The 14079-nt window shown below is 37.2% G+C and overlaps 1 protein-coding gene across 1 annotated transcript in view; it reads left to right on the top strand.

Moving 5' to 3' along the window:
• SCNN1B (sodium channel epithelial 1 subunit beta) overlaps positions 1 to 14079 on the top strand; it is a gene marked incomplete in the record, with an annotated part of 47272 nt that overhangs the window by 17505 nt on the left and 15688 nt on the right. Inside the window, 5 exon segments of the mRNA XM_072417806.1 lie at positions 361 to 680; positions 3879 to 4182; positions 7073 to 7263; positions 8862 to 8968; positions 13347 to 13510. Of these exon segments, the coding sequence (XP_072273907.1) occupies positions 361 to 680; positions 3879 to 4182; positions 7073 to 7263; positions 8862 to 8968; positions 13347 to 13510 (1086 nt within the window).

Below are 14079 nucleotides of genomic sequence, written 5' to 3'. Positions count from 1 at the left end.
CAGTACAAGTGATTGGCTTCTTGTTCTCTTTATCTGTGCCACTGCCTGTCGTAGAGTTGACATAGGTTGATATCAAGTCAAATTAAAGGTATTTGTAAAACTCATTGAAGGATGTATTAATAAAAACAGAGCCGCATTAATATGTTGTAGGTGGGTGTTTATCACAGTGGGGGGTCACTCCTGATGAGTCTAAGTTTGGCATCTACCATAGCAGCAATTTGTAGGGTAAGGTCTTTTTCCCGTAAAAATCAAGCTTAGGTTTTTTCAAGAACAAAGCAATCTGCTATTGAATCATTTTTTTAGTTTGAAAAATTTTGATATCAATTCTAATGATTATTGGAATGTTTGTAACTATTGCAGATGATGATGAAGAGGACTAAGCGGTATTTTACAAGGGCCTTGCACCGGATCCAAAAGGGCCCTGGTTACACCTACAAGGAGCTGCTGGTCTGGTTTTGCAACAATACCAATACTCATGGACCAAAACGTATTGTATCTGAAGGGCCAAAGAAGAGAGTCATGTGGTTCATATTGACCCTGATTTTTGCAGGCCTCGTATTCTGGCAATGGGGGCTTGTTATTCAAACATACTTGTCCTATGGTGTCAGTGTGTCTCTGTCCATAGGCTTCAACACCATGGTGTTCCCTGCTGTGACCGTCTGCAATGTCAACCCATTCAAGTAAGTAAATAAATAAATAAATAACACAAATGACAAGGCAACTTAATTATTTGGATGAACTAAATATTGCCAAATGTATATCACTGGTGATCCTAACAGAAAGCACTTTGGATTTTGCTTGGAAATTGCTTGGGTTTACTGTAGGGATTTAGTTTAGGGCTCCTTTAGACACTTTGCCAGTATCTTAGAGAAAGCCAGTCCTCCATGATGGAAAGCAAGTCCAGTGGGAGGAGAGTCCCGGGGATCATCAGATGCAATTTCCCACCTCAGTGTTATCATTGCCCCAATAAGGAAGCAAGTACTTTATAGAAGTACTTTTTTATAAATCATTTTTGATACAGAATGTAAATGTGAACAGCATTCCATGGTAAATACTTACTTTTTTTCCAATTTCATCAATCATCACCATGAGATGCTCCAAATGCTCCAAAACCTTTGCTCCAGAAATGTCCTCAAAAGTCCTCTTCTTATATCATTTTTGCAAATAAAATAATCAAAATTGCCCACTAAATTTGACACAATGAAATGTACATGTACGGTAAATGTTTCCTCTTGAAAACTAGAAACACATTGTACTATAGTAAGTTTATTGGAAGTCACAGCAATGGGGTTAGAGTAATATCTGGGATTATATTTACCTTTAGACATAGAATTGCCATCAGGGTTAGCATAATCCATAAACAGGTCCGGGATAGTTAAACAAAACCTCCATAAATCTCAGGTGTCATTTAAACCCAATGGCACTCTTAAAACCACCAAAATAACATCCTAATTTTGCCTTCCCTAATAACTCCAGTGTATTAAGCTAATATTGTATAGTTTCAGGGAAATGTCACACATTTACAATATAAAAAGCTTGTGTGCTATAGGTGAAAGGATGTGGAAGGGATCAAGTTCGGGCTCAAATGAACCTAAATGTATATTGGTGACAGATACCCCAATGATAATATATATTTGATAAAAAGTAGCATCTGATAATGGTAGGTTGGGGCCATTCCATCTGGTAAGGAAACACCAGATATGGCACACCAGGAGAAATAGGATAGGGCACCCTATTTGCATCCTTGGGGTATGTTGCTTAGTCAGGTGGCACTCCTCCGTCAGCTGTTGTCAATCCATGTGAGGACCAAGGAGTGGGGAGGCACGCATTTTTTTGAGGCTGTGCAATACAGTTTTCCTGTTTTTGGCTGTGACAAGCTGTGTCTTCTGAGAACCATCTCATAAATAAAGGACTTGGAGTGAACTTTTTATATGACTTATGTATCTATTACCCGCATCACCTGAAGAAGCAGTTGCTGGTCTGTGAAACATGTTGCAAAATAATCTTACAAAAACAAAACCTCCAATGTGAACAATGGTTCTGTATCTTAAATATATTGTAAAGGGACTGGAATATGGTTCACAAACTGTGGCATTTTAAATATGGCTTCATATCATTTTAATATTATTTGTATATATATTTTATCATTTGGAATTTGAGTACAAATATTGCGAAAATTCTTTAAAAATGTCACAAATTTGCAGAAATTTCCTGCTCAATTTTCCTCATCCTTAAGAACTACTAGTATCTGAGCACAGTTACAATGGGACTTTCTTGTGCACTGGATGCACAGGAAGATAGGGGGAATTAGGAGCAACTGGGAGGAGGGGGGTGGGGTATAATTATTTTAACCAGTTACTGTACCTGCATGCACAAACCACAAATGATTTAAGGGTATTTTATTTCCAAGAATTTCAATTTGTGTATATGGAAAGTTAATTTTTTACATTTACCGTAAGTTTGTTTTGTGTAATATAGGTTTTTTGCAATAACCAGTTATTCTACAAACAGAAATACTTGCTTAACCTGTCAGAATTACCACTTAAAGGGTACATACCATTTGTTGAGAAACATAGAGTAAACGTCAGGTGTGACAAACATATTGGATAACTGAAGTACAGAAAACTAATTTTGGATCCTGGAGAACACATGAGGGAGTATTCCTCCTGGCTGACAGAGGATGTTTTGGAATCCCCTGAGAAGAACCTGATTCACAAGTTCATGAAAATCTGGTAATCGTACTGCTAATGCAAACCCTCTGTGCATGACAAAATGAGGAGAGATAAGCATATCTGGACTATATGGAATTTTCATAAAAAAGGGCATTTTAGTTCTGGAATATAGCCAATTCCTTTGAATTGCTCAAATGGTGATTTGAAATGGTGAAAATATCTATAGAAATAAGACCAATTTTCTCAATTTTGCTAATTTTCTCATCAGGTAACTGCAAAGCTCTTGAACTTGTTATTGTCACCAAAATTTCTAGGGGGTCTACCTGATCTCTTCTTAGCCAACCTCCTGCCTTTACAAGACACTGTGTGACTTAGGAAAGAGTCTTATACAGCATGACAGTACCCAAACCCATACTGGTAGCCAAAAAAGTTTTGTTACTGCAGATGTAAGAAAAGAATAAGCTTGTTCTTTTTTGCCTCCTGCAGAAAAAAAGTTGATCACTATTGGGAGTATATAGGGTCTTCCACTTTATGTTGGCAAGGGCAAGAATTTAAAAGTTAGTGGACAAGCTTACTTGTACAACACACCAACCAACATACTTCAACAGTGTATTCCTGGCCCTGCAGTCTAAATAAGTTACGTGCCAATTCTGCATTGACAGCCGTGCCTCTGCTACTGAAACCCACTCAATGTGAGCTGCAGTATCTGGGAAGGGGTCATGAGAGACACAAATGAAGAAAAATGAAGTAAAGAAAGTTGTTTTTACTGGATTGCCCAGGTTCACCTACGATAGTTTATCCGCTGCAGTTATGGAGAGCTTCAATAAATCAGGTCCACTCAGAAAACTGAATGTGGGACTGTTTCATGCTGTTACATGGAAGCCTTTAAATATAACTTAACTGCTTGGCAGAAAGTAGCAAAAGTTCTACTTTTTCCTTGTTTGGAACACAAGCCAGATCTTTGTATTTGGAAAGGAACATCTGTCTGGTTTCTGAATGGTTGGTAAACCTGCTGAGCCCCCCCCCCCCCTTTAAGAGGAACTCTTCCCAAAGGTAACTCTATATTCACCCCCCAGGAGGGGCTGACATTTTCAAAAGGGTCATACAGAAGTAAAAACCTGACACAAAATTTTATGTTGCTGGAATTCCACCTACATGTCTTATGGCACCATCTTTAAACTAAATATATGTGATTGTATATTACAGATATTCAAAAGTTAAGCATCTCCTTAAGGATCTGGATGAGCTGGTCGACACTGCGTTAGATCGGATCCAGTTCTCAAGCCAGCAAGGCTCAAGCATATCAACTCCCAACAACACAAACCAGAATGTGACCCTTGACCCCAATCTGTGGAACCATATGCCCCTGGTCGTCATTGATGAAAATGATCCCAACAACCCTATCATCTATAATATCTTTGACAGTAGCACAGATTATTCCCAGGTCAATAATGCCACTAAGGGCAACCAGACTTCCTATGCTGAGAGATACAAAGTAGCCATACAACTGGTAAGACTATTCATCATTCTTTCACCCATTTTTACATTCCAATTTAAAGATTTCACGGTGTTCATAACCTATAATTACCTATAGGTAATCTGACTTCTAGACAGCATAAAACTCCTTATTTGTGTCCTATCCTATGAAAAAAGCTCAGGAACATTTTACATTTAAAGCTCATGCCAGGTAGTCTAAAGTCTTCTCTAATCCCTTAAGTCTGCTCATATTTGCTTTCCAATTCTGCCCCATTACTGTGACAATGGCTTGAGCCGATCATTGTGGTTTTGACAATGTAATATTATGAGATATAGTGCTCTCAGTTACGGAAGTAGTAACAGGTTTAAAACTGGCTTGTATTTAGTTGGCAACTGTAAACACCAAGGTTCTTGTTTCTTGAAAACCTTCTTGGTGCAATAACCCTTTGGTTCAACTACCTTTCATAATCCAAGACATGTGGTTGAAGGCAACCTAGTGTATTCTCCAGTGGCAACATACAGTGTTGTAATTGTCTTTATTGGGACAACAAGATGGGAGCCGGGGGAACAGTTTACTCGAAATAATTAAAAAGTAGCCACTATCTGAATAGATAACATTATTCCCTCTTTACTTTAAATAAAGGCTGTTGTTCTCTATATGGAAGTCATGGTCTATCCCAATGTTTCCTAACCAGGGTTCCTCCAGAGGTTGCTAGGGGTTCCTTGAGCAATGAACAGTTTGTGACTCTCAGGTCAGTTGAACAGATTCCAATGATCTTTTTGGGTATCCATAAGGTGACAATTTCCCCAATGGCCAGCAGTGTAAAAAGTAATTCTTCCCAGGGACCACCACACTAATGTACTGTGAGTTGTGTATATATATTAATTTTAGGAGGGGATCTCTGAAGACCTGAAAATCATTTCAAAGGGTTCCCCAATGTTAAAAAGCTTGAGAAACACTGGTCTTTTTGAGGAAGTGCAACACACCCTGGGGTTAAAAACTGGAGCCAATGAAAACCTTATTGGTACATGTAAAACTATAATTCCAAGAAGTCATAATTCAATCTGCTTTACAACAGGGAAGAAAACAATTCTAAAGAAAACTATGTTAGAATGTTAGGTTGGCCATAGGCTTGTTGATTTTCTAGTTCATTTGAACAATCCATTCAATTGTTTCATGGAACTGACCATTTATTGAAGGATTCAATCAACCAAAAGTAATAAATATAATTGTGGAATTAGATTTCCCAGTTGATCAAGTTGGAAAATGTCCATAGATTATACATGTATCTGGTTTTTGAGACATCTCAATTGATTTCTGTTTACATGTCATCATCAATTGAGAGATTGATAAAGTTAAAATACAGGGATCACTTTGCATTTTATTTAATTATAAATAATCAGTTTTTAAGAATCAATTGTAGTATGATTGAATCACAAAATAGATTAAAAAAAATGATAGCACAATTGATTTTCAGTTGACGGTCAATATTTACTTTGAATTGAAATGGAAGTTTGAAAAAGAGAAACTTTTCGAGGGGTGAATAAATCATTTGGATGGATCAATGCATTTTGTGAATACACAAAATGAGGCCCCAATATATGTCTTGTCTTGTAGTTTCTAGCTGGGGTCTATACTTACCTGTGACATTTATTATCATCACAATCTCATCTTGTGATCCTCGTAAAATTCTGTCAGCACATTTTATAATAGAAGCTGGTAAACAAAGTAATGGATTACAGTGCAAGACACAATAAAACCAATTTCCAGTAATCAAAAGAACAGCCAGAAATGGAAAAAAAATATTTTGTACAGAATGACTGTATCACAATGAGACTGAAGGTCATATTAGAACTTTGTGAATTTTGTTGCCATATGCTGTATATCTATGTATATCTAGTAGTAGTCACATTCAGCTGGGCTTGTTCTTGTAATGTTGAATACATTTCTACAGCTTTTTAAGCTGCTTCATTAGTGGATGGAGTCAGGCAAATGATGAAACAACCTGGAGGGCTGCAAAGGACCTTACAAAAACAAGTCTAGTTAAATGTGTCAAAGTACTACTAGATATACATTCAACTGGAAAAATGTGGAACCACCATTAGGCATGGCCCTTGTCTTGTAAATAATACTTATTTAGTCTGGTTGAGATCATTTGCTTTTCCTTCTTTTCTGGTACAGAGTTCATCTAACCTTGTGCTGGTTGGTTGATGGGCATCCATCACCTGAGGTTCATGATGGGTCTTGTTTGAAAACCTAGCATCTTTACAGCTCTTCCCATGTCCTTTAGTGATCCAGTGTGCCTAATCACTAAACAACCAACACTAAAGTTGATTTCTAATAGCGGATGGAAAAGGGCATCTCCTGCGCTTCCACCCTTCTCTGCATAGAACAGATCTGCTCTGGTTGTACAGAGCACTTTTGTTCTAACAATCCTTTCCATTGGTATTTATTGACCATTGGTACGTGACATATGTTTGACGGCATATGACCTGCTTTGTGTTGAATTTCTTTTAATGTAAATTATTGTAAAATGTCTTTTAATGCAAAGCATCCTTTTCATTTCAAATGCTGTGTTTGCCAATCAAACTCAGACAATACCTATTCAAACACAAAAGTGTATTTAATAGTAGGAGTGTCCAGACCATTATACCCACCTGATGCCCTATCAATGTTCAGATAAGAAAATTTCAAATGTTTAGATACCTTTTAGAAGTTGTTGACCTTTTGGGAGTATCTTACCAAGAACGAAGTTTGTGCATGAGCTGGCTTCATTTTTACTTGTATCTCAGTACAGACCTTTCAGCACACTGGTAAAATTATTCAGAAGTCTTCTGTAAAGCTAATATGGATTACAAAGTATATTTTATTCCAGTTTGGGGTGTCACATATTGTATTTTTCTCATTGATGTTCTTTCTACAGTGCACCAACAACAGGACCCAGTGCAACTATCGTAATTTTACAAGTGGTGCCCAAGCTATAAAAGAATGGTACCTACTTCAATTCTCAAGCATCTTCTCCAAAATACCAGAAGAAGAAAAGATTAAAATGGGGTACCAGGTAGAGGATATGATTCTGACCTGCATGTTTGCCGGACAAGCCTGCAGTTACAGGTGAGAAATCCGATGGAGCTTCAACAGTACTGGCTATGTACTGGGCAATGTAACTGCTTCTAATCAAACTAATAAAGATATGTTATAGCAGGAATATGGAGTAAATAATATGTTACAAGGGAGTTATTTAACCTGGACCTTTGGTATGCTCGTGTTCTATCCATGCATTCCCTGATCATCCAAGCACCGCTCGATTTAAAAAAAACTTTTGCCTATATGTCAGGGCTTCATACAATATAGATGGGTTTTCCATCTGATTAGGAATGATAAATCCTAGTACGGTATGCTGCTTGAACTGTATAGTTCCAAATACAACAGAAACACTTGTAAAACCAACCAACTGCCCATAACATACACCATAAACTAAAGGCTTTATTCATAAACCAGTGAATCTGACATTACCAAGCATTCACCGATGGAGAATCATCGACTGCATTGAAAACACACAGATGTGGAAGATTTTCCACCAAGGATGACCTATGTTCATGGGCATTGTAGTTAACTCAAAAAATCAACAGGGGCTTTAAAATTGAGTTTTCCTGACTATAGTTTGATGCTGATTTACAGAAAAACGTTGGTACATTTATCTATATGTCCCACGTGTCCTTCCCACCCCACCGAGTATGTTGGTAACAATACCAAATTTGGGGGTTTTATAGAAAAATTAAGTTGTAGTTAATTACTTTTTCAGAAACATAAAATAAATAAACCCTCTTTTGCCGATTACTGGTGGTGACATTTCTTCTTGCATCCCACAATTCATTGTTCCTCTTTACCTCTCGGAATGACCTCAGGGAGCACACCATGACGTGTGGGAATCAGGGAGGTTTCCTCATCTATGTTTGGACATTTAGAATAACATGTGGCACTCCCATGAGCTTAGGATTCCAGTGTTCACATCTACAGTTGCATCAATATAAAGGGATGTCCATGGGCCATTTACAGACTCGCTATGTTATATGTAGGGCTAGGATCTCCTAAAAGTGCTGAAAACAAGCTCATAAAGGTCCTGTCAAAGCATTTTTGTTTTGTGGGAATGAAGGATGATGACTTTCAGAAATGATCTCAGACAGAATTTACAGCTGAAGCTGGCTTCCTCTGGATTTTTATTAGCTCTTAAGATAGACAATCCCTTCTAAAAATGTAAATATGACTTATTTACTTTTGGTAGAATACACCCACACTCCTGTGAATGTTATATATCATGTGCTTCCATACAACACAATATTTCTGAAATCTTCATTTTGCATTTTACTGCAGCAATTTGAAGTGTACGTGAACCCAAGAACACGTTTGTCATCCTTTGTGCGTCTCTGCAGCTACAAATGATTTCTAATAAGTATGCATTTACATCTATTAAAAAGTATAAAGTGATATCTGTTCCCTCCAAGAAATTCTATTTAATGGTAAACTAATCTCCAAAATGTATAAATTAAAGGTATAAAGTGCAAAACCAAACTATCTCCAAAGCAGAGAAAACACTGTAGGACTTTTAATAAAAGAAGGAGATTCTCCAGTACAAAAGTGTTTATTAATTGATCATTCCTACATTCTCAGAAATATAAAAAGAAAGTAAAACTCAATGCTATCATTTTCAGAAATTTCACCCACATTTTCCACCAAGATTATGGAAATTGTTACATCTTCAACTGGGGTCAAGAAGATCAGGAGCTGCTTGAGTCTGCTAACCCTGGAGCTGATTTTGGTAAGAGTTTGCTGTGAATGTCAATCTAGTAACCAATAAATATCAGGCTAAACCGGAAAAAGAACTTTTACGTCATATGGTACACACCTAAGGGTAGACATATTGCCAGTATAGATCACAATGTCACACAAAGTCCTGAAGAACATCAATATCTTGCAGGGGTTTCAACCCTTGCGCACTTTAGCCAATAACTCATATTTTTGTTGTATTTACATTGTAAGCTTCCATTGGGCTTTAATGTTACCATTTATTCTGGCATGGATAATAATGAGTAACTGGAGAGCTGAAATACCTTACTACTGGTTCCTCGCTCCGACCTTCATGCCATTATTTAATTCTGTAGTGATGTGTAGTCAAAATGTGAACCAATAAGAGCTCCAGGGAAACCAGGATATCACCTCTTCTAGAAGTATTGGTTTCCTACCACATTTTAGTGGTTGATTGCTTGAGGTTAGAAGAGTTTTTGGTAGTGTGGACTTTTACTTATACATAAGCAGAGCCACACAGCTACAAAAATGTGCCCATACAAGATGGCACAATGGAGAAGCTATCTCTATGACTTATGGACTGCCATGCCTGGATCTGTCCCATATTCACCATACCATAAACTAGGTGACTGGTTCATTATATATTAGGTTTCATTTTTTTGTTTTTGTTCTGTAATAAAATGATGACATCCACAACACTGGACTTGGTAATAATACCGATGAGGCAAGGCAGCTAAACACCTGGGTGTTGTCACCTCTGAAGTGGAGAGATCACCATGTGCTGATGACTTAATTATAAATTGTGGTGTTAACTGGAAGATGACACACAAAGGTGGTAATTTACTAGTAAATATTTACAGACCTACAAAACTGTTTGTACTATGTAAGCTAAAAACATAATGATAAATCAATGTAATTATATATTGCGTTTAAAAAAATTATCTTCAAGAAGAATCATTATATATTTTACTGGGCACTTATGTTGTTGTAACATACTGTACTTCTTAACCTTTATTTTTCTTCATTTTTGCTTTTTTTTATTGCTGAACTTTTTTTCTATTCAGACTATGAGGTCAGCAACCACTGTGATTGAACCTTGGGGTTAATTGAATAATTTACCAAATGAATAAAAGTTTGATTGTCTAGTCTAAAGCCCATCTCTGGGTAAAGCTCTACCCCCAAACTCATGTATTCTATATTGAATAGTGGGTAGCACTTGTCGTGCATTTGGGTCCCTGGTTAGAATTTCAGCAAGGGCAATATCTGAATGGATTTGTATGCTGTACCTGTGTTTGTATTGGTTTCCTGTGGGCACTCATTGTCACCTTTTAATGGTAGGTTAATCAGCTTCCTAGATTTGCCCTAGAATTAGCCTAATTGAGGGCTCATTGGACTGTGAGCCCCTCTAAGGAAATGATGGACTCTGTAAAGCTCTTCATAAACTGGTGGCACTGTATAAATAATAGTGTAGTTATCCAGTCCCACAAAAGAGCTACTTACCTTGAAAGGAAATTTGCAGAGTCTGGGGTAATTTACCCACATACCAGTCAGGGTGCCCATACTGCCCCCTGTCCACAGCACAAAGTGCCTACAACAATGGGCATGTGAAAAAGTTTACTTGTGTATATATGTGTATAGTGTAATGTGTATAGTGTATATTCTGCCCACGTTTAAAACAAATTGTATAGAACAAGGAAATGTTTAAACCCCTATTAGATCATTTTTGCTGTCTGCACCCTGCCAGGGAGTTTTCTCTTTTGTTTTGTGTCCTAAACAAAAACTAGGAAATAAGTGAAAATCTATCCAAAGTAAACAAAATGTAAGTCTCCCCTTTTATAGGGTTTCCCGTTTACCTATTGCTCAAATGATAATTCAAAATGTTGGGTTTTCCCAAAGATTCTGTCCTTATGACAATGATCACAGGATAAATTAAAAGGATAATTTCTACAGTGTTGACACAGATCTGCTTTACAGCGTGGACGAAACTTTGCTTTATTTAGGTTTTCATCTTTTAGGAAATACAACATGGGAAATGATGCCAGTGTTTGCTGGCATTCAGAACCAGTGCCCACAATATAACTATGCTTTCAGTATTGATGTCTCATATAGCAGAAACTAAGGTTCCTGCTATGAAATCCATCTTCTGGAACGTTTTGTTTCCCTCTAACGTCTGTATTTCTGTCCTTTCTAAAAAATGTTTCCAACCATTGAGAGTTGTTTCATTTTTTATTTGTAGTTTACACAATGAAAAGTCTTTTTTGTTATTACAATTACGTTATAATATCATTGTGTTTATGTTTTATGTGGGAAACGCCTGCTTGAACAAGACACACCAGCCTTTTCATAGAACTCTACCTCTAAACATAGAAACAGTTTTTGCAAGTCATACATATATTAAAGTAAGGAAAAGTAAACGCTAATCTAAACACAAAGTTGTTTACACCACTAATGGTAGAGGAGATGTTTAGAGTTGTAATTATAGTTAAATGATTTTGCTTCTAGGTTGCTTATTTGCAAATTAACTGACCCTTAATACCTAGAATCACAGGTGTAATGATGAACCCTATGACCACTGCAGATGAGGACTGGGGCTAGGGCTACCAGTGCCTGCCAAGTGTTCCCATGCCAATGCACATTTCTGTTAGCATGAGTGGCTGCAGTATGCTTCCCTTACATCTACTCATCCCTGCTTCCTCCAGTGATGGGATTAGAAATCAGAGGAGGTAGGGAACGGATGAAAGGAAAATAGTCTGACAGCACTTAGGCAGACAGAGCCATGGAATAACGTGGAAATACTTAGCACATCTTGACAGTCATAGGCAACCCCACACAATCAATCTAGGGTTCATTGTCCTGGATGACCACCCCTGACCCAAGGCTTTCAGGAGAACACAAAATTATTTCTCCTTCTGGGTAAAAAGCTTAAGAAAAATTGGTCTATAGTAGCGTTATTAAACCAGCGTTCCTCCATAAGTTGCCAGTTTGTGACTTTCAGGTCAGTTTAATAAATGCCAATGATCTGTTTGTAAGGGTGACATTCTTCCCATTGGCTAGGAATGTAAGAGCAAACCTAATACTGACCAACACACTAATATACTGTGATCTGCAGATATAGTAATTGTGGCAGGGTCACCCCATGTTAAAACCCCTTTAGAGTCTTATATTCAATGCTCCATTGGAAGTGCACCCTTGAAGAATCTTTTCCATAAAAATAAATGCATATACAAGCTCATTCCAGCAGGTGTTAAAAGCTAACAGATATACCCATTATTAAATGATGCTTGTATATGTTTGCATCTAGTAAGAATGCCAGTTCATGATTTACGTATCAATTAGTTCTTATTCATTTCCTGTTTCTGATTTATATGCAGATAAGTCTATGTTTTCTAATTGGGATTCAAATATATTTAAATTAAATTCTTTGGTATGTAAATAACAATTGCTTTTAGATAAGGCAACGCTTAATAAAAGCAACAAGGAAGATAAACCTTGTTTGGGTAATGAACCTCAAATATCTTTATGGTAAAATAAATGTCAGACTATAAGATCCTCTAATCACTTTATTTGGTGGCTGAAAATTTTCTTTTGGTTCCAGCAGTGGCTATGTTCTAGTCTCTTGTCTCCTGCAAACTTCATTACTTGACCACATTTCTTGATGGGAAGGCTCTGTTCTGTTTGTTACAGATTAAAGATTTGCTGTCTTGCATCATACAAGTGTATAGTATGTTTAATTGATATGAAAGTGAACTTGGTTATTTATTTCCATGTGTACATAGTAATGAAGAAATATAAAGAATGAGAGGCTTGCTGCCCTACAGAAACTTTCCACCCAAGACTTTACTAGGGTGGCTTTTCCACAAATAAGGTCCCCATACAACCAAAGAAGCTAGTGGGAAAGCAGAGTGGATTGGGATACCTAACAACCTATTTAATTCATACAGTTGGCTGCCATAGCTAGTCGTACGTTTTCTTTCATTGCTTATGCATTGGGCAAGCTGCCTGAAACCATGCAGATTATTCACAGAAAAGTCTTAAACCTTCTGTACTAATTATTGGCACAATTGGATTCCTCTTGAAGGCAGGCAACAATAATTTTAAGACCACAATGTCACATATATAACAATCTTGATACCATTTTTGTCCATCATTACATTATGTGTTGCCACTCATCCTATTTGTACATATTGGTCAAATTAGCCTTGACTATAGAGTTTTTACAAATAAAGCAATATGCAGCCAAGATAAGGACAATTTGAATGTCCCAACCTGACCATGGGTGATCAACAAGACATAATTGGGAAGTAATCAGTGAAATGTTTTCTTTACAGCATGCTTCACCTTCATGTTAGCATTGTATGTACAAAGGTCAATGTCGTCTGTGTTTTCTCCAGGGCTCAAGATGGTTCTTGACATTGACCAGGAGGAGTACATTCCCTTCCTCCAGACCACAGCTGCTGCCAGAATTCTTCTTCACCAGCAGAGAAGCTTCCCATTTTTGAAGGATCTGGGGATTTATGCCATGCCCGGAGCAGAGACCTCAATAGCCGTCCTTGTGGTATGTTGATGGGAAAGTACACACAGAACAATGATATCTGATGGGATGCTGGCCAGCTGCTGATTTGGTTGGAACTGGGTGAATCCAAAATGAGACAGACTTATAATAGTTTTTCAAACATGTTTATAGCTGCTGTTCTAACAATGTTCAGTTACTGGTGTGGATGTTATCTTGTGTATTTATTTCCAAGTTCTCAAGCTCCCTGGGAGTTGAGTGGGGATGAGCGATTGTGTTCTTAGCATGTAATTGCCAACAACTAAAGGAGGCATTGACCTTATAGGCTGGAGGTTCAATATAACTTCCTGTTAAAAATCATCACATCAAAGTAACTCGTGATTCCCTATTCCCTTTATGTTTTGCATGAGTACGTTATGAGCATGTTAGTCATTATTACTAATGGAAAACTACAATTCATGCATTTTAATTCTAACTCCTATTAGCCTGGATTATGATACATTTGATAACAGTATTGTGCAATACTTGTAATAGATGTCTTTTTATTAAAAAAAATGGTTTGATAGTGGCTTTGGCAGTGATCTATAAATCTGTGAGTACAAGGTCAACAAATA

Source organism: Pyxicephalus adspersus, chromosome 7 (genome assembly GCF_032062135.1).
Source record: "Pyxicephalus adspersus chromosome 7, UCB_Pads_2.0, whole genome shotgun sequence".
Classification (NCBI taxonomy): Eukaryota; Metazoa; Chordata; class Amphibia; order Anura; family Pyxicephalidae; genus Pyxicephalus; species Pyxicephalus adspersus.
The sequence above is the reverse complement of the archived record's forward strand: the minus strand, read 5'-3'. Positions and strand labels throughout refer to the sequence as shown.